Source organism: Haliotis cracherodii, unplaced genomic scaffold, assembly GCF_022045235.1.
Source record: "Haliotis cracherodii isolate W230 unplaced genomic scaffold, xgHalCrac1.p SCAF_9, whole genome shotgun sequence".
Classification (NCBI taxonomy): Eukaryota; Metazoa; Mollusca; class Gastropoda; order Lepetellida; family Haliotidae; genus Haliotis; species Haliotis cracherodii.
Window position 1 is genome coordinate 33,958,146 of NW_027266343.1, and position 23,222 is coordinate 33,981,367.

General features: G+C 40.6%; 2 protein-coding genes across 2 annotated transcripts; both read left to right on the plus strand.

Moving 5' to 3' along the window:
- The first annotated feature begins 259 nt into the window (after positions 1–259).
- LOC139452505 (sodium-coupled monocarboxylate transporter 1-like) lies at positions 260–22,608 on the plus strand. Its single transcript, XM_071234008.1, has 16 exons — positions 260–636; positions 5,347–5,415; positions 6,024–6,075; positions 6,824–6,891; positions 7,854–7,934; positions 8,499–8,572; positions 9,557–9,694; positions 10,038–10,173; positions 10,474–10,562; positions 11,504–11,622; positions 12,805–12,875; positions 13,265–13,351; positions 16,406–16,581; positions 18,093–18,208; positions 18,981–19,072; positions 20,070–22,608. The coding sequence occupies exons 1-3, from the start codon at positions 295–297 to the stop codon at positions 6,069–6,071; spliced, it is 459 nt and encodes a 152-aa protein (XP_071090109.1). The 5' UTR covers positions 260–294; the 3' UTR covers positions 6,072–6,075; positions 6,824–6,891; positions 7,854–7,934; positions 8,499–8,572; positions 9,557–9,694; positions 10,038–10,173; positions 10,474–10,562; positions 11,504–11,622; positions 12,805–12,875; positions 13,265–13,351; positions 16,406–16,581; positions 18,093–18,208; positions 18,981–19,072; positions 20,070–22,608.
- LOC139451853 (sodium-coupled monocarboxylate transporter 2-like) lies at positions 7,905–20,141 on the plus strand. Its single transcript, XM_071233151.1, has 11 exons — positions 7,905–7,934; positions 8,499–8,572; positions 9,557–9,694; positions 10,038–10,173; positions 10,474–10,562; positions 11,504–11,622; positions 12,805–12,875; positions 16,406–16,581; positions 18,093–18,208; positions 18,981–19,072; positions 20,070–20,141. The coding sequence occupies exons 1-11, from the start codon at positions 7,905–7,907 to the stop codon at positions 20,139–20,141; spliced, it is 1,113 nt and encodes a 370-aa protein (XP_071089252.1).
- Positions 22,609–23,222: the final 614 nt, after the last annotated feature.

Sequence of the window (23,222 nt, forward strand, 5' to 3'; positions counted from 1 at the left end):
CCTTCCTACAGGACATCCGTGTTTCCCGTTAACTGACGTAGACTTGGACCTTGTCTACAATACCGCGTACTGTACCTACTGCACTGCTTTATCGCTGTTTGGATCTACTGAAGTTTAAAGCTTTGATTTGCTCTGTCTGTGCGGAATTATAGGCAAGCAAATCAGGGAGAACTATTATAGACGTAATACACCAAACAACCTGTCACTCCTGTGTTTTGAATGTCCCTGTCTGTTTTTGTAGGGCGACAGAAACTGCCATTCAACATTGCTGTCTGTGTGTGACTATCTCTCAACATGGCTGGTTCACCGACGTTATCCATTGTCGACTACATCGTAATTGCAGCAACGTTGGCGGTGCCGTTGGGTATGGGTGTCTATCTTGCCATAAAAGGAAGGAAGAGAAATACTAAAGAGGAATATCTTCTCGGAGGAAGGAAACTGCATGTGATTCCTGTTACGTTGTCTTTGTTTGTGACGTTCATGTCGTCAACGTCACTTATAGGAATGCCAGCGGAGACGTTCACGACGGGGTTTGTTTTTGTTCTACACGTGATCGCTGTTGCTTTGAGTTATTTAATAGGAATAGTCACTATCGTCCCCATCATGCACACTCTGCAGGTGACAAGCATGTACGAGGTAAGTGGCCTTCATTGTTCTATACGTGTCGCGGAGGGTTGTATGGTGGGAGGATATGAGCTGTGTTGGAGAGCGTTGTTGGGGTAGGATATGTGGCAATGAGATGACGGCGTGGAAGGGGGGGTGTTGGGTGGGATGAGGTTGTGTTGTGGTTGGTGTGGTGTTTGGAATATGAGAGAGTGTGGTGGGATTGATATGATGTCGTGTCGTGGAGGACAGAGTGGTTGGTGGGTATGAGGTGGTGTGGTGGAGGGCAGAGTGGTTGGTGGGTATGAGGTGGTGTGGTGGAGAACAGAGTGGTTGGTGGGTATGAGGTGGTGTGGTGGAGGGCAGAGTTGTTAGTGGGTATGAGGTGGTGTGGTGGAGGGCAGAGTGGTTGGTGGGTATGAGGTGGTGTGGTGGAGAACAGAGTGGTTGGTGGGTATGAGGTGGTGTGGTGGAGGGCAGAGTTGTTGGTGGGTATGAGGTGGTGTCGTGGGGGACAGAGTGGTTGGTGGGTATGAGGTGGTGTCGTGGAGGGCAGTGTGGTTGGTGGGTATGAGGTGGTGTGGTGGAGGACAGAGTGGTTGGTGGGTATGAGGTGGTGTGGTGGAGGGCAGAGTTGTTGGTGGGTATGAGGTGGTGTGGTGGGCAGTGTGTTGTCGGGTATGAGGTGGTGTGGTGGAGGGCAGAGTGGTTGGTGGGTATGAGATGGTGTGGTAGGGCAGTGTGTTGGTGGGTATGATGTGGTGTGGTGGAGGACAGAGTGGTTGGTGGGTATGAGGTGGTGTGGTGGAGGGCAGAGTGGTTGGTGGGTATGAGGTGGTGTGGTGGAGGGCAGAGTGGTAGATGGGTATGAGGTGGTGTGGTGGAGGGCAGAGTGGTAGGTGGGTATGAGATGGTGTTGTGGAGGGCAGAGTGGTAGATGGGTATGAGGTGGTGTGGTGGAGGGCAGAGTGATTGGTGGGTATGAGATGGTGTGGTGGAGGGCAGAGTGGTAGATGGGTATGAGGTGGTGTGGTGGAGGGCAGAGTGGTTGGTGGGGATGAGGTGGTGTGGTGGAGGGCAGAGTAGTTGGTGGGTATGAGGTGGTGTGTTGGAGGGCAGAGTAGTTGATGGGTATGAGATGGTGTGGTGGAGGGCAGAGTGGTTGGTGGGTATGAGGTGGTGTGGTGGAGGGCAGAGTGGTTGGTGGGTATGAGGTGGTGTGGTGGGACAGTGTGTTGTAGGGTATGAGGTGGTGTGGTGGAGGGCAGAGTGGTTGGTGGGTATGAGGTGGTGTGGTGGAGGGCAGAGTGGTTGGTGGGTATGAGGTGGTGTGGTGGAGGGCAGTGTGGTAGGTGGGTTATGAGATGGTGTGGTGGAGGGCAGAGTGGTTGGTGGGTATGAGATGGTGTGGTGGAGGGCAGAGTGGTTGGTGGGTATGAGGTGGTGTGGTGGAGGGCAGTGTGGTAGGTGGGTATGAGATGGTGTGGTGGAGGGCAGAGTTGTTTGGTGGGTATGAGGTGGTGTGGTGGAGGGCAGTGTGGTAGGTGGGTATGAGATGGTGTGGTGGAGGGCAGTGTGGTAGATGGGTATGAGATGGTGTGGTGGAGGGCAGAGTGGTTGGTGGGTATGAGGTGGTGTGGTGGAGGGCAGAGTGGTAGGTGGGTATGAGATGGTGTGGTGGAGGGCAGAGTGGTTGGTGGGTATGAGGTGGTGTGGTGGAGGGCAGTGTGGTAGGTGGGTTATGAGATGGTGTGGTGGAGGGCAGAGTGGTTGGTGGGTATGAGATGGTGTGGTGGAGGGCAGAGTGGTTGGTGGGTATGAGGTGGTGTGGTGGAGGGCAGTGTGGTAGGTGGGTATGAGATGGTGTGGTGGAGGGCAGAGTTGTTGGTGGGTATGAGATGGTGTTGTGGAGGTTGGTGGGTATGAGGTGGTGTGGTGGAGGGCAGAGTGGTTGGTGGGTATGAGGTGGTGTGGTGGAGGACAGAGTGGTTTGTTGGTATGAGGTGATGTGGTGGAGGACAGAGTGGTTGGTGGGTATGAGGTGGTGTGGTGGAGGGCAGAGTGGTTGGTGGGTATGAGATGATGTGGTGGAGGGCAGAGTGGTTGGTGGGTATGAGGTGGTGTGGTGGAGGGCAGAGTGGTTGGTGGGTATGAGATGGTGTGGTGGAGGGCAGAGTGGTTGGTGGGTATGAGGTGGTGTGGTGGAGGGCAGTGTGGTAGGTGGGTTATGAGTTGGTGTGGTTGGTACATTGTAGGGTAGGATATAATGTGGTAGGTGGTGCCTGAAATTGTGTGGTAGGTGGGTTATGAAATGGTGGGGTTGGCGGAGATGGTGTTCGTGAGTGAGTTACAATTTTACGTCGCATCGGCATATTTCTGCCAATTAGCGACGAGAACGTGTTTTCATATATACAAGCGTGCCATGACTACAAAGTTATAATTTGAAGCAAATTTGTCAAACATATTTCAGCATAATATTTTTATTTAGAGCTTTATAAAACATGGGCTATAACATGATACTCTTAGGAGGTTTGTCCTCATCTGTTGAAGCAGATATTTGTGAGTAAACCGACTGTGGCCAATACGACCTCATCGTGTCTTGATTGACAACTCAAAAACGTGTGACCGATTGTTGGTTTCAATTCATGAAACTTTTTTTTTTGAGAGGCATTGAGAAGTTGGAGCACCAAGTAAGGAAAGGATATAAGGATAACATCTTCCTTATTACAGGCAGAGGCGACGTTTAGGTGTAGGTTCTTACACCGTTATCAAGCAGGTGATGTACAGAGGCATATATATAGGTAGCATACATACAGGTAGGAGGCAGCGTTTATACAGTTGAGTTGATTAGGATGCACTAACTCGGGAGTGGACTTTCAAGTACACACAATGGTTGATATGAGGTTAACATCTTAACAGGTGAAGCAAGTAGTTTAAACAAAAGGATAATGACTGATTAACCTTGAAGTCTATGATGGCTTTGAGTTTTGTCTTACTGAATGCTGGATTGGTTTGTCACGGATACGGTTTTATAGAACTGACTAAGAGTCGTATCCTTACTCATGAAATTTGATTGATTCCTGCATGGTTGCACAACATTGTTAGCATAAGAAGCCGAGTATAACTTTTGATGGTTGGTTCGAAGTAACTGTATGGATAAGGAGGGGAGTTTACGGATTGTCAAGTGATGCCATGAAATTTGATTGATTCCTACATGGTTGCACAACATTGTTAGCATAATTATAAAAAGCCGAGTATAACTTTTGAGTGTTGGTTCGAAGTAACTGTATGTGTAAGGAGGGGAGTTTACGGATTGTCAAGTGATGCCATGAAATTTGATTGATTCCTACATGGTTGCACAACATTGTAAGCATAGTTATAAGAAGCCGAGTATAACTTTTGATTGTTGGTTGGAAGTAACTGTATGGATAAGGAGGGGAGTTTACGGATTGTCAAGTGATGCCATGAAATTTGATTGATTCCTACATGGTTGCACAACATTGTTAGCATAATTATAAGAAGCCGAGTATAACTTTTGATTGTTGGTTGGAAGTAACTGTATGTGTAAGGAGGGGAGTTTACAGATTGTCAAGAGATGTTTTGGGTGACCTGCTTTGCCAACATGACTTAGTAACCAGAAAAAGACGATGTCATATTGGCCAGTAGAAAGATCATTGTAAATTCTAAAATGTCTAAGATCATAGGAAGATTCGAGGAGACACTTTTAGTACCTGAAGGCAAGGCAATGAGCCTGAAACGATGATGAACGTTTTACAATGGTTTTGTTTTTCAAGTCAAGCTGTTAAGATAGCATTGAGTTCAGCAGGCCAGATTAAACTATTATCGGGGATTTTTGAGGAAACAGTTTTGGATCCAATGACAACGACACTTGAAACGTTGCCATCATTCTTGGACCCGTCTATAAAAATGGATCTGTGAGAATAATATTTTGTTCGCAATTGGTTAAATTCCTGTTGATATACAAAATGATATGAGATGGTGTGGTGGGTGGGATATGAGATGGTGTGGGAGAGGGCGGTGCTGTGGGTGCATGGGCTATGAGATGGGGATGTATAGGGAATTGTGCTTGGTTGTATATGTGATTGTGAGGTGGAGGGTTAGGTTTCAGGTGGGATATGAGATAGTGAGGTGGAGGGCAGTGTCGTTGGTTGGATATGAGATGGTGTAGTAGAGGGCAATCTGGCGGGTGGGATATGAGATGGTGTGGTAGATGGGATATGAGATGGTGTGGTGGTGAAAAGTGTGCTGGGTGAGATATAGGATGGTGGTGTGTTGGGAAGTGTGCTTGGTTTGTATATGAGATTGTGTGGTGTGGGATAAGATATGGTGTGGAAGATAGGATATGAGACGGCGGAGAGTGGTGGGATGTGTGGATATGAGGCGATGGGATGGAAAATGGCGTAATAAGAATTCCCATTTTTCACTGTATGTGTTTTCTTCCTTGTGTAATCTATTTTTCCATTTCCATTTCATAAGCGGCGTAAAGCAATCATGTCTATTCGTTAATTCCAAACTTATAGATATATACCAGATGATATATAAACTAGAGGATAACCAGTCTCGCTTATCTGCCAAAACATATTTTATTTTATTTTTGAAAGGCAAACCAGTGAACATTTGATGAATGGATCACTAAAAATCAATGATATAAGCATGTCCTGCACTACCGGTAACTATTACATTAACAACTGTGCAATAACCATGCCCGTCTTTGCACGACAGTATTTCCACCTGCGCTTCCAGTCTCCCCTGCTCCGGCTGTTGGTGACAGTCATCGGGATGTTTCAGAAAGTAAGTCAGATTCTATAGAACCAATTGATGGAAATAAAACAGTGTCAGTTGTTAGGTGTATTAACGAGCTTGAAACCTTTCACAAAATATTTCAAACATTGTCCAACTTTTATATTTGCCTTTTTCACGAAGGATTTATAGCATACTCTTTCCTTGGAACACAACACCAAAGGTCATGAATCCTGAAGGTTATCCAAGATAGTAGATTACTTTGTTATATCAATAATCCGGGCCGTGTTCATTTATATGGAAATAAAAAAATCGGTAGCACACATACCTCAATGAACAGGTAATCAAATGAAGCCAGGTACATGTTGCAAGCCAGCAAGATGACGTTTATTCGTAACATGTCATCTCATTATTAGAAATGTTTTCCACTGGTTTGGGCATAATAAATCAAACAACACAATGGTCATCATTATCCAAAATGTCATCTCATACTGCCATTATAAAGTCCGTAACCGATAATAGGATGGAACTAGTTATTTTCTTATATACTTCCCTCTTCGCAGACTATAAAGACATGCACGTTGTGATGCCAGTTGTACTCTCTATTGATTTACCGAACGAGCATTCACAGAATTTGTATCACCTGTGTATATTTCTAGATCGTTTTCACCGCCGTTGTTCTGCTGTCACCTGCAGTATCAATATAGACAGGTAAGAAACCTTCAACTGTCTATTTATGACGGTGGTAGTGTTCCGTTCAAATGGGCATTGGCTTAGTGATTTTAATATGAGGATCGATGAACACCTCAATTCCAATGACCATCGCTTACTGAAGAGGAATAAACAGTATTATTATAGTCTACTCCCCATTCAGCCACCGAAAAGGCTTGAATAAGGCTGCATTGAAGCAAACGTATTTCATTGAAGTGAACAAAGTTCACGTTTTCCCGAACACCTGATACCACTCATTCATAGTGACTCATAGCCACAGGCTTATGATATAGTCTGAATGGTACAATGGATTCTGTTTTCAGCTCATGATCAGATTTCTTATACTTATGGAAATAGTTTTGTCGCTTTTATTTATATTCAAAAGGGCACAACTCTGCTGACTGCAGAACAAGTCCATTTCCCAACGCCCCTCCAAAAATCCTTTATTGATATACACAACTTGTTTGAAAGAGCCACAAGTCAATATCAATATAGGATCTCGATAGGTCAGATGCAGGAATCCCACCGGTGCTTTACAATATCCCATGTTGTCGTAAAAGGCGAAATAGCTGCAATATGCTGCACTGAACTTCACTGATCATGTAGTACAAATTGACAACAGTAATATAAACACTAATGACAAAGGAAATCTATTGGGGTATAGAAAAAGAATGATGCGTATTTTCTGAGCCTGCTGTCAAATCTTAATAGTTAGTAAATTGATATTTCGTTTGTGTTCTGTTCCCAGCTACTGGTCTACCGTTTTGGGTGTCTGTCGTCATTGTTGGATTAGTTGGGATCACGTACACTTCAATTGTGAGTTTACGACGGTGTGTGAATGAATGCGGTCAGCACTATTATAGCTATATCAATGAGCCATACAGAGTTGTCCTGAACCCAACCGGCGGGGAAAAAGGGAACTGGTCTTCAGCAGCCCATTCCTGTCGTAATTGGCGACTGAGGGGATCGGTGGTCAGGCTCGCTGACTTGGTTGATGCATATCATTGTATCCTAATTGCTTGATCGATGCTCATGCTGTCAATCACAGGATTGTCTGGTCCAGACTCGATTATTTACAGACCGCCAACATATAGCTGGAATATTGCCGAGTGTGGCGTTAAAATACAAACAAACAAATAAATATCTCATGGTATCATACAGAGGATAGATTTAGAGTCACAAGTCTTATATATTCGCGTTCAATGAAATATTCACTCTGAATTTACACGTTGGTTCTCAAGTCATTTGGCCGGCATTGTACAATGCTAAGACAAATATGTGCTGTGCTATGTTTCGTTATACATTTATTTAGAACCAAAGCCAAGGTACACAGGTTGGAGATCATTGTTTTATACAATTAAACATCAACGCATGCTTTCAGTATGACAGATAACGTCAAGGTGGAAACATGCATTGAAATATTAAAAGCACTCTATGCGCTGTTGTTTCATACAAACTGTGAATCAAGTCTCGACAAAGGTAACCATCTCTTTTCGTTATAACGTTACTGTTCGTTTTCTTTGCAATAAATTTTAAAATACATTTGTCTTTGATGTTTCTAATTGCAAGATCTAATGACTATCAGGCGCCCTTAGATATGCGCTACATATGTGCTAGATATGTACACATGTGAGTGAGTGAGTGAGTGAGATGGTGGGTGAGTGGGTGAGTGAGTGAGTGAGGTCTTCGCCGCTTTAAGCAATATTTTAGCAAATATTACTGAGGGGGACACCAGAAATTATATATATATATAACATATTTTACATTCATATCAACAGGGCGGTATCCGAGGGGTGGTCCTCGTTGATGTCTTCCAGGCAGCCATCATCATGTTTGGTATATTCATCGTCCTCGTAAAGGTGAGACATCGTGAATAGTATATTAGCTAATTTTCAAAGCTACATTTGTTGGTTGTACGTTGGTTGGTTTGTTGTTTAACGCCGCACTCAGCAATAATACAGCTATATGAAGGCGGTCTGTAAATAATGGAGTCTGGACCAGACAATCCAGTGATTAATATCATGAGCATCGATCCACGCAATTGGGATCGACGACATGCATCAACCAATTCAGCGAGCCTGACCACCCGATCCCGTTAGTCGCCCTTTACGACAAGCATAGTCACCTTTTACGGCAAGCATTGGTTGCTGAGGACCTATTCTACCCTGGAATCTTCATGGGTCCAAAGCTACATTTGAAAGCTTACAGTGCAAATTTCGAATTCATTTCAACGGCCACATCTACTGGTAACATTGCTTCAGCTTGAAAACACATTATAATTATACATGTACTTATTTTATTAATAGATAAGAAAATATAAAACGGTAACACACCCACATCGACGATGCCAGTGATGAAATCACAATCATGTTCTCAGTTTTAATGAAATGATGTGTTGTTTATGTTGACCATTATGTTCGCAGGGTGTTCACGAAGTTGGAGGTCTAGCCACAACATGGGAGTTGGCCAAGGAGGGAGGCAGGATTCCGTATGTCAAGTAAGCATACGCTCATCTCTTTGCGAACACCTGGCATCATCACTATTTGATAGTGATTCAGGAGCACATCCTTATAATGTGTCGGAATCCTACGATGAACTCTAGATCTGCTTTTAGCAGAGATTTCTTATGATTATGGAAAGGATATTGTCCTTACATTTACATACAATGACCTTTTATCTTACTTTTCCTGGGAGCCAGTGGGTAAAAATCGTGTATTCCATAATCATCTCAAATATACATATATATTGTCACGGGGTTACATGTTTAAAAACAAAACTTGTCAGCAAAGCAGATTAAATCAACCAGTTATTATAAGCCAATGGTCAAATTAAGCATACGCCTATGTTTGGTGGTGGCTAAACATGAAACATACCAACCAACCAACAAACAAATGGTTATTCGATAGTTATGTATTTGATATCATAGTTGTGTTTTTCGACCTAAGTTTACAGTGTTTCGGCGACTGTCTTCAGCCGAGTTAGACTTTGATGACGTTTGTATTTTTGTTGTCAAATCCAATTTTCAAGGTTATACCTTCGTTTGCCCATCAGTTTGATACATAGCTCAGAAAATCATTTAATACTAGTTCGAGAGAGCTAAAAAGGTTGAGGAAAAGCAAAACAAACTTCGAGCAAAGCATGTAGATACCCACATTTGTGATTAAGAACTTGTTTGGCTATGGAATTGATAATTAGAGCCTTTATTCTTAATGTTGATTATGAATCCGTTAACTGTGGAAATGCTGATGTGAGCCTTTATTCTTCATGTTGATTATGAACCTGTTCACTGTAGAATTACAGTACAGAGTTATAACCCCTACCTTTGTTCCGCTGGATGTAGGTTCGAGTCCCACATTCTTCCTGATTAAATATACTCTGGTCTGTGAGAACCACCCCCGTGCTCGCTAGTGTAACGGTCAGCACCGACCGTGCACTAAATGTTGTTCTCAAACCCACCTAATTCAGCTATGAATGGTTGCAGCTTCGACCCAGACCCCCGGGTCCGCCATTCCTTCTGGTCTCTGATTGTGGGTGGACTGTTCACGTTCTTTGCATACACATTCGACCAGTCAGCCATCCAGAGGATCTGTGCGATACCGAAAATGTCTGGAGCTCAAATGTAAGAATTATTATATTCAAAATTTATATACCGCATGTGCATTTCAATTTGCACGGAACTCACGTGCATCGGGTTACCATGGCCGTTGCCGTGATGCGTTTGGGCGATCGGTTTTATTGTCATCTGCTTTGTTTTTTATCATCAAATTTCATTTTTCCGGAATGTTAATGTTAAGGTAATGTTAAATTTTAGAAACTTTGACAAACATTACCCAGATATTTAAATGACAACTTTTCATGCAATGTTACTTGGGGTGACATTTCTTTTGCGGTTCAGTATATATATATATATGGTACTCAAACTTGGGACAGGTATCAGATTGTTTCATATTCTTCTATTTCAGTGTGTACGCTGTTAACATATTTGTAGTAAGCTTCTACATTATATGCGTGTGCTTCATGGGAATCGTAGCTTACAGTTACTTTGCGACGATTGGGTGTGACCCCTTCGAAGCCGGTCATCTAACCAATAGAAATCAGGTGAGTTCACTGAAAATTTCAAATTCAAAATACACAAACGCTAGTTGAATACATTAGCTACTAAAGTGAAAACTCCGGTAATTGCTAAACTGTTTAAGATTGTTTAGGGGAACGCTTGTATTTATGATAAAGCATGAGTCCTCCTTACACAGATTCATCACTCCGAAAATCCGGACGTTTGTTTTTGTTTACAGCTTCTCAGTTGTTCATGGTTTGCATCTATTCTGGCAGCAGATATAATACATAATTCTAAAAGTAACTAGTAATTAAATCTTACTTTCCCGTCTGAATTGGTTTCAGTTGATGCCCTATTTTGTTATGAAAATATTTGAAGATTTCCCAGGGATGTCAGGAATCTACCTGGCAACAATCTTCAGTGGCGCTCTCAGGTACGTATATTTAAGAAATAAACGACGAGCGGGAATTGTTTGTCGTACAATAAAATCAGTGTTTCATTGTAGGATAAACAACGACCATGAGTCGTTTGTTTCTTATATGTTAACTCAGCATTATGTAATGCCTCTTTTAGGATGTTAATAAAATGTACAAGCTTTAAAAATATTTACCCACATCTAATTGATGATGACTCCAAAAATACAACGCCGGCAATGTATATAGGACAACTCTATTATTTGAACAGGTGGGTTGAGTTTGGTATTTTCCCGTCAATTATCTGTACCCTGTCTCCCAATACCGATTTTCATTATACTACTTTTGTACGCGAACTTGGGCCATTGCGTTTATCTGCAATGCCCAGCTACATCTTTGGACACAAACTCACAAGACACTTCCCTTGCGAGGACATATTCGAATCACCTAAAATGACGTCATTTTAGGACAATGTTGTATCGTATATTTTTATTAGTCTTTGCGATTTATCGCGGAGCTATCTTATATATCTACATGCACATTAAGGTTATATTGTGTCACTTATAAACTACGAATGGTTACAAGTGTACAATCTGGCGTGATATATTTACACAGGTGTCTCCAGTAAGGTCGCGATTCCATAAACAACTTATACGAGACACAACGCCTACAAGGGAATGGATCAAAACGAACCCTCAAACTTACGAGGTTGTGAGCACCTTTGTACAGGGCAACTGTGAAGTCTTGTTGTTAAAGCGTTGTCCACAAAGTGCACAATGTGTTGGCTTTATCCTGTGTGCTCTCCGGCTCAGATATGGCTGAATAGTTCCCAAAGAGGCTCGTCCAGTACTATAGGATAAAACGAGATACAACAGGTTTAATATTAATATGATATGACTGTATACAATTGTTTAACAACACACATGGCATGAGGTTGATATGCATGCTCCTTTCACATCAGTACGATATCATCAATCACGAACGGCCTTGCTGCCAACACCATAGAAGATGTGCTGAGATGCCCATTTGAGAAATGTGGGACATCGGAATCAGTCAAGCTGCTCACAGCAAAACTAGCAGGTAAAATAGATGATCCATTGTCCTTCATGTTTCTTGTGCCCTGGGGGGAACGGGTGGCCCAGTCGTCTAAGGCGCTGCGATTCGCTGTGCAGAATTGCGTCCTTTGGGCACGCCAGAAACCTATGATTGTGGGTCCGAATCCCGGTTCGACCCGATTATGTTTCTAGGTTCGTCAGCACCATACCCGTGCTCGTGGGTTTCACCGAAGTGGTAAACGTCTGAGACCTGCATCACTTCGGGCTTTACTACCACATTAAGCTGACACGCCGCGATATAACTGGAATACTGTTAAAAGCGGCTTTAAACCCAACTCACTCACTCACTCACTTATTGTGCCCTGTGTTGTCATTAAATTGACAATAAAGTATATGGACCAGTGGAGGACAAAATGCGTGGTGGTATCAGTGGCGACCATTGAGAGTATGCTAGCACTCGGAAAGATATCGTATTAGAAATTGTTCGATGGTTGACATGCATTAAAAGTCACATATACATATAGTACTTTACAAGCTTACTACCAAGTTACCCGGTGGAAATGTCAGAGTGTCTCTGTCGTTCCGGTCCACTGCTGCCTGGTTTTGTGATATAAACTGAGAGGCTAACCGAGTATATAAACCGAGTTTCTTTTTTTTATATAATTAAAAATTGAACAAACTGTTGTTAAATTTCATTTTGTCTCTTTAACAATCGCTCATTCCTGAAACACTTTGTGAAAAGTAATCTGTAGCCGGGTAATTTTGTGTAAAATAAATTGGTTCAGCGAAGATTAGGGTCAGAATGGAATTTGCCACAACATGCCCCTACCACGTTGATGTGTTGTAAATTTGTGTCGAAAAAAGCATTTTTTTCATTTTCAGACATATGATGTCTCAGATACTCATCATGTATTACGCTAATTTTTGTTTTTATTTTTGAAATTTTGAAATTGAATTATGTTTTAAAACTTAAGACCATGTATAAGTATTCTTTGAGTGCTGACTAAGCACCAGTAAAGTTCATTTTAGGGACATAATATAATATCTTCAATTAAAATATTTTCAGTTGAAAATCAAACACATGATAAAATCAACTTAGACGTGTAGTTTTATTTGCCACTTAGTTTAGATCGCGCAATATGCCGACACCGGATGTCCTGTAACGGACGTTTAGGGAAAACGTCTGAACACAATTTTTTACTTTCAGTGTGGTTTTATGGTGGCATCTGTATAGGTATGGCTTTCCTGTTAAAGGAGTTACCTGGTACGATCATACAGGTAAGTCGTACTCCCTCTATTTTCGACAGTTTGTAAAACGGCCCAGATGTTCTCCTCGAAGGCAAGTGACCCGACCATAAATATTCACACAAGGAAAAATGATGATAGTCTGTCTTACAAACCCTGAAACAAATATATCCAACATATCCATGCAAGTATATACTATTTGGCAAGTCTAGATTACTGCAGTATCAAGAAATGAAGAAAAATGAAGAGTCTCTGGGCTCCTTTGTATTTTTTCATAACGAAAATTTAACTGTTTTTATCTGTAAAATATGTTCATTTCAGAGACGAGTTTTTAGTCTAATATAATGATAATGACGTTTGTGTTTCCTGCCTTTGTTGCCCTCACTGAAACTAACGTATGTTCTTTGAAATATGTTGTACAGACAGCGATTGCCCTTTTGGGAGCGTGCGGCGGACCTATAGTTGGAACGTTTTTCCTAGGGGCGCTCTTCCCATGGACAAATAAAATTGTAGGTAGTATACTGTTAGACGTATGTAAGTATTCACTGCAAGATGAGTCTGTCAACATGCAGTGTATCACTGTCATATTTTTCAATCTATATACTGAAGTACTGAAGGACATGGACCTATCACATTTAAAATGCGGAGGATTTTCATTGCATGGTATATATATACATTCCAAAATACTTTGTGACTGTTTGAGTTTGAGATGATATACCTAAATGTCTACCTATTTCTAATAGAAGGTCATGAGAACTACATCTGAAAAGGGATAACATTTATGTCCAAAAGATATTTTTTAGAAGGAATAAATTATATAAAACAGCAGTAATCATTGAGCTTATTGAGTAAACACAGTGAAAAGTACCACTTTTGAAAATACATATCACTTAGCCTTTGTCTTCAAATATATATGAAATGATCTGGTGCTGTTCCATGACCTGTGAAGATCCGGGGTAGAATAGGTCCCATGCTTGCCGTTAAAGGCGACTGTGCTTGTCGTCAGATGCGAGTAACAAGATCGGGTGGACAGTCCCGTTGACTTGGTTGATACATGTCATCGTTTCCCAATTGTGTGTATCGATGCTCATGATATTAATCACTGGATTGTCTGGTCTAGACTCGATTATTTACAGACCGCCCTAATATAGCTGAAATATTGTTGCATGCGGCGTTAAACAACAAACAAAACATGTTGTTACTCTTCAAATGTAATCATATCCCAAAGATTGTAGTATCTTTTTGACACCCAAGACCCAGTTATTTTACCTCTACTATCGTAAAGAATCATCATGTTATAGCATTTCTTTGGGAATTTTATTACTTTATGTAACTAAATATATACATAGGGTTTCTCGAATATTCCCCATAAACTGTGACATTTAGAGCGTTGGTATTTACGCGTAAAACTTTCACATGCATATAGATGTACCTTCCCTATTGTATAATAGTTTTCTAGACCCCTTACTTCAGCCCATAGAGTAGAACAGAGTAGAACAGGGTAGAACAGGGTAGAACAGGGTAGAACAGCTAAATACATGTTTCCAATGGGCTTTAGGCTTTGTCACAATGCGTTGTACTATGTACATCCAAATATTTTTAACTTCCTACAACCTCACGTTTTTCACCTTTAAAGAACCGTTTCCTTCCTTTTGATAATTTCCCTCCATTTTTGATAACTATAAACCTTTGACTTATTGATATTGACATTCAGGTTTCAGTTATTACAATAGTACTCAGGTTCATTTATTAACTTTTGAAGTCCAGGTAATGTGCTCGAGAGCACAACTATATCATCAGCAAAAAGAATTAGAAAATGTTTAATAGTTTCCGGGTGTAGTTGGATGCCCTCCTTACAAGTTTCGTATATTTGTAGCGAAAAATCTTATTTATGAAAACGAAAACAGAAATGAACTAAGAATACATCCTTGTCTTACCCCAACATTACAGAAGAAAGAATCAGATAAGGTGTTATTGTTTCGAAGACAAACCTTTTGTGGATTGCATTAATGAAAAATAATGCGAGAAAGGCATGGCTTCATATGCGTTCATATGCAAGGCTTAGTATAAAAAGAAGAGAAGCCTCCGCCTGTCAGCGTTATGATTATTAGTACATAGTGAGTGGCATCCGCCCATTAGCATAACGCGTACGACATATTCAACAAGTCCACTATCATCATGAAGTGATTTCCAAATTAAAACGCAACATTTAAAACAGAAATCGGTTCCCACAAAACTAAATTGTAAAATCAGTAAATATTATAACGAAAGACAGAGTTGTAGGTATAAAATAAACAGGGCAATACAACAGGTCAGTAGTTGGCAGCAGCAATAATTAACAGGTACTAGAATTAATGTAAGTGCACTCAAGAGTGTACAGAATTTTTCAGGTCTTTTGTCAGAATGTACAACTGTCTATTGAAACAGGCCTCTCTTCGTAGAATGCGTAATTCGTTGAAATGGCATGCTCAATTGTACCGCTCTCATGTCTGAAATGTAGATACCAAGGGCTGGAGCTGGTGGAATATTGCTTAATAAAAGAGAAAGTTGATCATGTGAACGTTGAAGTCATCCCTCTTGTAATACAGTCTTGTTGAAAGTGTTTAGTTACTCTGAATCTTCATGCGGAGACCTGAATATGAATATATCCAAACGTGTAATTACATGTAGTATACAGATAATTGTTTCAAATCATTTCCTGTATCATCCTGTTTGAACAAAGAGCCTACATGTATGCGGTAATCAATGCAACTGTGTACAGACTCAGCTGGCTAACGTCACATCTCCCATAAAGTCAACACTATTTTTCAAGCATTATTTAATTTCCGAGGACACTTGAATGAAAGGAACTGAAATGAAAGTCGTTTTATAATCATATTCACAAACCTACGTGTATTTTCAAAAACTTATACACCCGTTCTACATTTCGCTCCTATGGACCTGGACTATTCAACTCGCTCGCGAAGGTCAAAGGTCGTATAAACGACGTCAAATCAGTTAGTCTTGGACAATGCATTATCATTTGTTCTCGTTCAATCTATTTTACTTAACATTTGAAGTCATTGTAAAGTTTCAAGGAGTACTAAAATGTTGTGGTATTATGAATGAAATTAGAATATGAATAGTGATAAACAGTGACCATATGGGATGTACATGTTTAACTTCATCAGTTGTTTTCCAACAACACGCTTGTACCGACGCCCGAGGATCATAAAACTAGTTGGTCCAATAAAAGGGGCAACTATTTTCGCAGACACTCCCCAGTAGCTCCGCGGAGTGTTTGCGTAGCTACGCAGACATTTTACAAACATTCTGTGCAGTCCCCACGCAGCTGCGCAATAGTTTTACAAAAATTCTGCGTTGTCTCCGCATAGCTACGAAAATGTTTTACAAACATTCTGCGGAAATTTTGCGAAATAAAGTAAATGACTTTTCCGTCGTAGTGTAGTACTAGCCCACTGAGATAAGTAAAAAATAAGTACATGTGACTTCCAATGAAAATTTAGAAAGCTTTTTATCGATGTAGCTAACATGTTTACATGGCATACTACATGTACTTGTAGGGAGCCATTGCTGGAGTGCTGGTGTCCTTAGCCCTGAATCTATGGTTGACTGTAGGGGCAACATTGTACGGTCACCCACCCGTGCCACTACCCCCGGCCCCTGGAAACTCATGTGACATCCTCACTTCATCATACACGACAACACCACCAACCATCACAAGCACACTGTCGTTAAGGTAATGAGTGCTCGCTTCCACATGGACAAAGTGGTGTCAATCAGTTTAAACAGGGTACCCTATTTTGGCATTACATAAAGTGATATCAGCGCGACAGGTCCCTAAGTGTATTGTCCTCACATATAAGACGAAAACATGATTTCTAAAAGTCTTCTAAAGATGTTACCAGATAACGTCTTTATTTGTATTGTTTTAAACATAATTCAAGACATACATGTATTTTTTAAACCTGAAAAAAAACGTATAAAGTAAAATCTGTCTGGTTCAAAACTTCTTAATTTTGTATGGTCGGGCGAATTAACCTGATGTATAATGAGTTTACGTACATGCATTCGTCTCAATAAGTACTTTGCCGTGCCCCTTCCGCCATAGACGAGCTTGGCCTTGACATAACCAGCACTGAAAAATAACGCCAGCGATCTGATTGGCTATAAATAAAATATTCACGAAGTATTTTTCTCCTCTAAATCGTCAGCTAAATGATTGGCACGACTTTTAAGAGGATAAAACAAAGACTGGTCGGTTCGGAGTCGCGGAAAGAATGGCAATAGGCGGGCTGACAGGTGCCATCGATTCAGTGTGTTTTGGCGGGGTGTTATTTGTGTACCGGGGTGTTATTTGTGTACCGGAGCCAATATACCAAATCACCGGAAATTCTGAGATATATGAGATATATGAACTTCCGAAGACGCTAGCTCCCAAAGTATGGAGTTTTAAAGGGTATTTACAGTGGACATTGTTATTTTCGTCCTCGAAGGAACTTGTTGAGTCGGCCTCGTTACATCCCTTTTCTTTTATATGGTATACTGACACTAGGTGTGACCATATATTATATCTTATAGCTGCTATTTTTTGCGTTACAAGCCCCTCTTACGTTACGAGACATCTGATGAATTTTCTGTTGGAAGTAGAATATGTGGTCATTTGTCCATATACCGTAGACAGGTCATTCTTACCATATTACAACCAATAGAGTGTAGTGGGACGTTTGTTAGGCCATTTGTCCTACATCTTGATATCGTACTGTAGTCTCCTGAATTAAATAAATTAAAGAAGAGTCACCAGTAATGTGCCGTTACCTCTCGCATTTCAGCCATTATCCAGATGAAGCATACACATGAAGCTATTTCTAGAGTTATCTCCCCTTAGGGTTAGGGTCGCGGTGAACTCCTCTCTCGCCATAGGTTAATTTCACACGATTCATTCAACATTTTCTTTTAATGAACTGTGCATGGCACTATGGGGGCAGTAGTTTATTGGAAATAACGTTTTCATGGAAAAACATTAGGCAGTTGACAATGAAAGTTTTAATGTAAAAAAGAATGTTAAAGGCCTACATAAATATACATGAGGTAAATTTTCAGCCTTATTTAGCTGCAGCAGATATATTAACTTTCGAAGAAAAGGAAAGCAAGTGATTTCAAAACAATCGTAACAAACCTTTAAATCGTACAGATAATTATGAAAACAAGAAGTTTTTATATTAATTTCCCAATTCTTCTTTTCTGTAGTGACGTCACCACCATCGACCCTAAAGGCACCGTGTACGACATCTCCTACCAAGATTATGGTCTGATTGGATGTCTCATTGCCGTAGTGGTGGGACTGATTGTGAGCCTGGCCACATGTAAGTCCAAGGCTTTGTGTCTGCATGTATACGGTAGCAAAGTTTGCTCCTGTCGACATAGAATCAACGAGTATCTATATAGGGAAGGCCGCGTGGCTTGAGGTCTGAGGTATACCAATTCGCTGAACAGCGTTGCACTTAGCCTTGCCAGGATCCACTGATCGTTGGTTTAAATTCGAGGGCTGGTCAAAACTGACTTTCAACTATGGGCCATACCAAAGTGAACCATATCCGTGCTCGTGATACGACCTGCATGTCTGTCACTAATCTGATTTCCTACCATATTAAGCCTTCAAAGTCACTCACTTGCGTATCGGTGTATTTATGTGTGATTACAAATCTGGTAGTATCTGAAAAGTGAAAATATATTTTTGAAACATACATGTATCAGAGAGTGGTGGAATATCTGACTTCAGAGTGTTCATCGATATAGTTTTCTCAATATGCCAACATTTATGCCATCTCATTTATTGTTTTGTTTCTATTACTGGTGGCACAGTCGTCTAAGACGCCGCAATTCACTGTTCGCTGTTGCGCCCCTTGGGTACCCCAGAAATTTTTGCTTGTGGGTTTGAATTCCGGTTCGCCTCGATTAGTTTCAACGTTTGTCAGCACGACCCAAGTGCTTTCACCCAAGTGGTAAACGTCTGAGACTTGCATCACTTCGGGCCTTTCTCCCACATTTAGCTGATACGGCGTGATATAACTGAAATACTGTTCATATCGGCGTTGAACCAGACTCACTCACTCACTGTTTCTATTACTATTCCAGGCAGGATGTATCCACGCATCAAAGATGAGAGGTTCTTGTTTCCGTTTGTTCGACCATTGTGGAGGAGCAACAGCCATGACAAATCAGAGAAGGTGTGTATCATGAAGTGTTTCTTGAATAAGTATCTAATATTTTGTCCTGAATGAGACCTAACAAAACAAGTTAAAACATTTCTTGCTCAAGCTGCAAATATGCTAGATGCAGTGAAAATGTTTTTGGGATCAGTTATGAAGAAACAAATTGTCTGCAAAAACAGGGACCAAGGACTAAAGGATATTATTTTGAAACAGATGTGCCATTGTATAAACCAAAACCCTTATTCTAGGTCGGATAAATTTCATGATATGCTATATTGTCACAGAAACAAGAACGGGGACCAGGTGGTAAAGCTTGGTGACATGACTAATTTCGGGACACAATATGTTCAGTCGTTTGTTTTGCTTGTCCCGGCTTGAGTGTGATTGCCGTGATAAAGCTGAAATATTACTGACACCTTTTTCTCTTACAAACAATAAGGCTTAGGAAACACGTTAAATACCTTTATGGCGCATATGTCAAATCGTTTCGAGAACGCATGATGTCATCACTTTTACAACTCCAGCTTTTACTTTGTGTTCAGAAACATGGTGACAGTGATAGAAACTGGAATAGTCCTAAGGCCGTTTGTAATTCAAATGTACGCGGATACAACATTTGGATAATTATGGTGATTACAAAAATGGTCATATTTTGGTTTAATATAAAAAACTTAGATGCTCTTACATGAATTCTACATGTTACGGACACGTTCTGATCTCTGGACTACTTTTTCATCTAATATTCTCAAAAAGTGTTACATGTAGACTACGAGAAGGGTGGGGTGTGATTATAGAAATAATGTGACCTTTGACATAAACTAAACACAAGGATATTTTTCATTGAAATAAAAGTATGTTGTATGCAAAAGGAAAATAGGTCCAGACGTCTTTATAGGACTTCAGAATGCTTTAAGTTTTCTTTAGAAATGTATCGCTCACTCAGTCATATTGGTATTTGTAATAAAGCACCTAGAAAAATATATATTATGACATATCTCTCTTTTTCTCTCAGACAGAAGAAACGGAAAACGGAAATGTCAGACAGAAGCAGAAAGAAGACGATGACGTGATCACAGCGTTCTGATTGACTTATGTTGGCGTACTTTATAAGATATATACCAGGAATCATCATAATCATAAGAAAATGACGACGATGGCGGTAGACAATTAAACAAAACAACAAGTGTATGGAGTTTAAAATTGAGCACTCAAATTCACATTTGGCTCCTAAACTGTCAGCTCAAAGGTTCCAAGTTGCAATTTAATGTACATGTATTGTGCCTGCTTGTCAAACTTCTGTTGACCGCTTGGAATGACCATTCCAACCACTGGTGAAATGCAAAAAAAAAGATACAAAAATGAACATGTTAGTCCTGTACAGGTTTGCTAAACAGGAACGTTGCATGTTTTGGGGTTCTTTTTACTCTGCTGTTTCGAGTTGGTATGTACAGCATAACTATTTAACAGTTCAAATAGGCAGATTGAACCTGTGAATTGTAAATGGCTTTGGAGCTAAAGGGTAATATACAATGTCAACGCCATACCCGACGATTATCCGACGAAACAGATTAATTAGGCGTAAACGTCAAAATAGCGTTGAACACAGCATCCTCCATATAAAACTACAGGTACAGCCCATGTTCCCTGTTTACAAGAACAGTCTCCGACATTGGCGTTGGCTCAAAAATACCATCTGAAGTTTACTTAGAAAACACAATGTGAAATGATGAACTTCCTCACTGATAACATCTATGTAGGGTTTTGGGGTAAGACATTCAGGCAACATGTTGGTATCCCTAAGGGCACCAACTGTGCCCCCTTTCTTGCTGCTGATCTGTTTCGTTATCCATGTGAATAGGATTTTCTGCAAAACATGTTAATTTGGCCAAGAAGTTTAACTTCAGCTTTTTGCTATCGTTCAATAACCATAAAAGTTACCAATTCCCTTCCACTGATCAAGAATAAGAAACTGTTTCATATTTCGGTCTGTGCTTTAAGATTCAGAGTGACAAAACGCTCTCCACATGACAAGAGGAATGGCTTCAACTTTCCCTTAATGCTGCAATATAGTACATTTTGTAGTTACGTCATAATTGACTGACGTCATGGCGCTGTCCAAATTACCTCCCGCGTAATCTAACATATCCTTGGTAACGTTGTTCTTTCATTACCGTTAAGCAAGATGACGCATCCACATCAGTTTTCGGTGAAATATTTTAAGCTTTCGGTCAATATGATGCCAGCCTTCTCTTATGCCGCACACTTATCAAAAACATATTCAAACCACGGTGTCCGTGCCACAACGCTAGCTGTCACAGAATTGTCAGCCTGAGGCGGGCGCTGGTGCCTCCGAATAGTGTATTTCTCTGACCAAAGGAATCGGCCAACTGCAGTCTAATCCCAAAGGAGCAATCCTAAAATAACACCTCAACTCACAAATAACCGAACTTTGGTTGGCTTTGTTTACAATTCTGGGCTCGGCTCACAATGCATTTTTGGATTGTTTCGAGTCACGTGATTAATTTGAAGCAAATTAATATATAAAATATAAAAAATCATAAATTAATAAATCCTACACATTACTGCATGGGATAGTGAATAACCGCACACTGAACGGATAATGAAATATGACGTATTTAAATAACAAACTACCCATTTTAGTGGAGTCGTATTATGTTCAAAACCTAGATATGTCCCTTAACATTTGTCTGCAGACATTTAGATAGAAGAGCCCGTCAGCCAGACTTTCAATTTCCAATTTGTCGCCAATATTTATATCAGTTGTCAGAGGATCCGGAGTGCCTTGCTTCATATGATGTAACACCCGTGAAGATGCTGGTTAGAATAGCAACCCATCATTGCCATGAAAGGCGACTATGCTTATCATAAGAGGCGACTAAAGATATCGGGTGGTCAGGCTCTCTGACTTGCGATTGATGTCAATCACTGGATTTCTTGGTCCAGATCTAGACTCGATTATTTACAGACCTCCGTCATATAGCTGGAATACTGCTGAGTGCGGCGTTAAACAACAAATAGACAAATAAACAAGCATATGATATAAGCGTTATGAAAGTGGTTTAAAATCACGTCGGCAAAATCGGCAACAAGTTTGCATCAAATTAATTTTTACCTGTCTTCAATGGACAGTAACTAGACATTTTTTTTATCATATCACAGTCTTACTTAAAACTAGTTGTGAAGGGTTACACAATAGAAAACTGGAGAACGGACTAAAGAACCTTGTGGTGCCTTTGTAAACATGAGTCGTTATTTTTAATTATAGACAAAACCTGGGTGTGTATTAACGGTATTTTTAATCTGTTTTCTTTCTTGTATCAGTATTTTTGTTTGGTTTTTAGTTATTTCCAATTTCAGATTTTTTATTTGGAGTAACCATAGATATCTCTCCCAACACCCCTTGAACAATATGAACAACATTTTATTTAGACTCATCCTTTTCTCTGTCGCCTGTTACAATATTAATTTCTTATCAATATTGTGTACAATCGTTCCAAGGATGTAAATAAATTGTACAAGATTTTAAAACATTTACCCGTATATAAAAAATAATGGTATTTCCACACTTTTCACGTTCTGCACATTTTCTCCAAATACCGATTGTCATATCTCTCCCAATTTGAGGCGTATCGTTCAGTCATTGCGTTCATCGTATGTCCAGCTACATCTAACTCACTCCAGACTCTTCCCTCTCAATAATAACGTCGTACAATTTACGACGCCATCAAGTTGCAAGCGCATGTTCAAATCTCCAGAGGGGGGCACAGGTGGCCCAGTCGTCTAAGGCGCCGTAATTCGCGGTGCAGAGTTGCGTCCCTTGGACATGCCAGAAACCTATGATTGTGGGTTCGAATCCCGGTTCACCCCGATTATGTTTCTAGGTTTGTCAGCACCATACCCGTGCTCATGGGTTTCACCAAAGTGGTAAACGTCTAAGACCTGCATCACTTCGGGCTTTCCTCCCAAATTAAGCTGACACGGCGTGATATAACTGGAATACTGTTATAAGCGGCGTTAAACCCAACTCACTCACTCACTCAAATCTCCAGACATGAAGTCATGATAGAACAATGTTTTATCGTGAAATAAATCACTCTTCGTTATTCATTGTCTTTTGCGATTTATCGCGTAGACATCTTATATT

What these genes read in the sequence shown, in the direction of transcription:
- LOC139451853 (XM_071233151.1), top strand. Translation starts at nt 7,905, where the DNA reads ATGTTTGGTATATTCATCGTCCTCGTAAAG. An exon ending in TATTCATCGTCCTCGTAAAG is followed by an intron (nt 7,935 to 8,498) that starts GTGAGACATCGT and finishes TTATGTTCGCAG; the next exon opens with GGTGTTCACGAAGTTGGAGG. An exon ending in ATCTTCAGTGGCGCTCTCAG is followed by an intron (nt 10,563 to 11,503) that starts GTACGTATATTT and finishes CTTTCACATCAG; the next exon opens with TACGATATCATCAATCACGA.
- LOC139452505 (XM_071234008.1), top strand. Translation starts at nt 295, where the DNA reads ATGGCTGGTTCACCGACGTTATCCATTGTCGACTACATCGTAATTGCA. An exon ending in AGGTGACAAGCATGTACGAG is followed by an intron (nt 637 to 5,346) that starts GTAAGTGGCCTT and finishes TTTGCACGACAG; the next exon opens with TATTTCCACCTGCGCTTCCA. An exon ending in TCATCGGGATGTTTCAGAAA is followed by an intron (nt 5,416 to 6,023) that starts GTAAGTCAGATT and finishes GTATATTTCTAG; the next exon opens with ATCGTTTTCACCGCCGTTGT.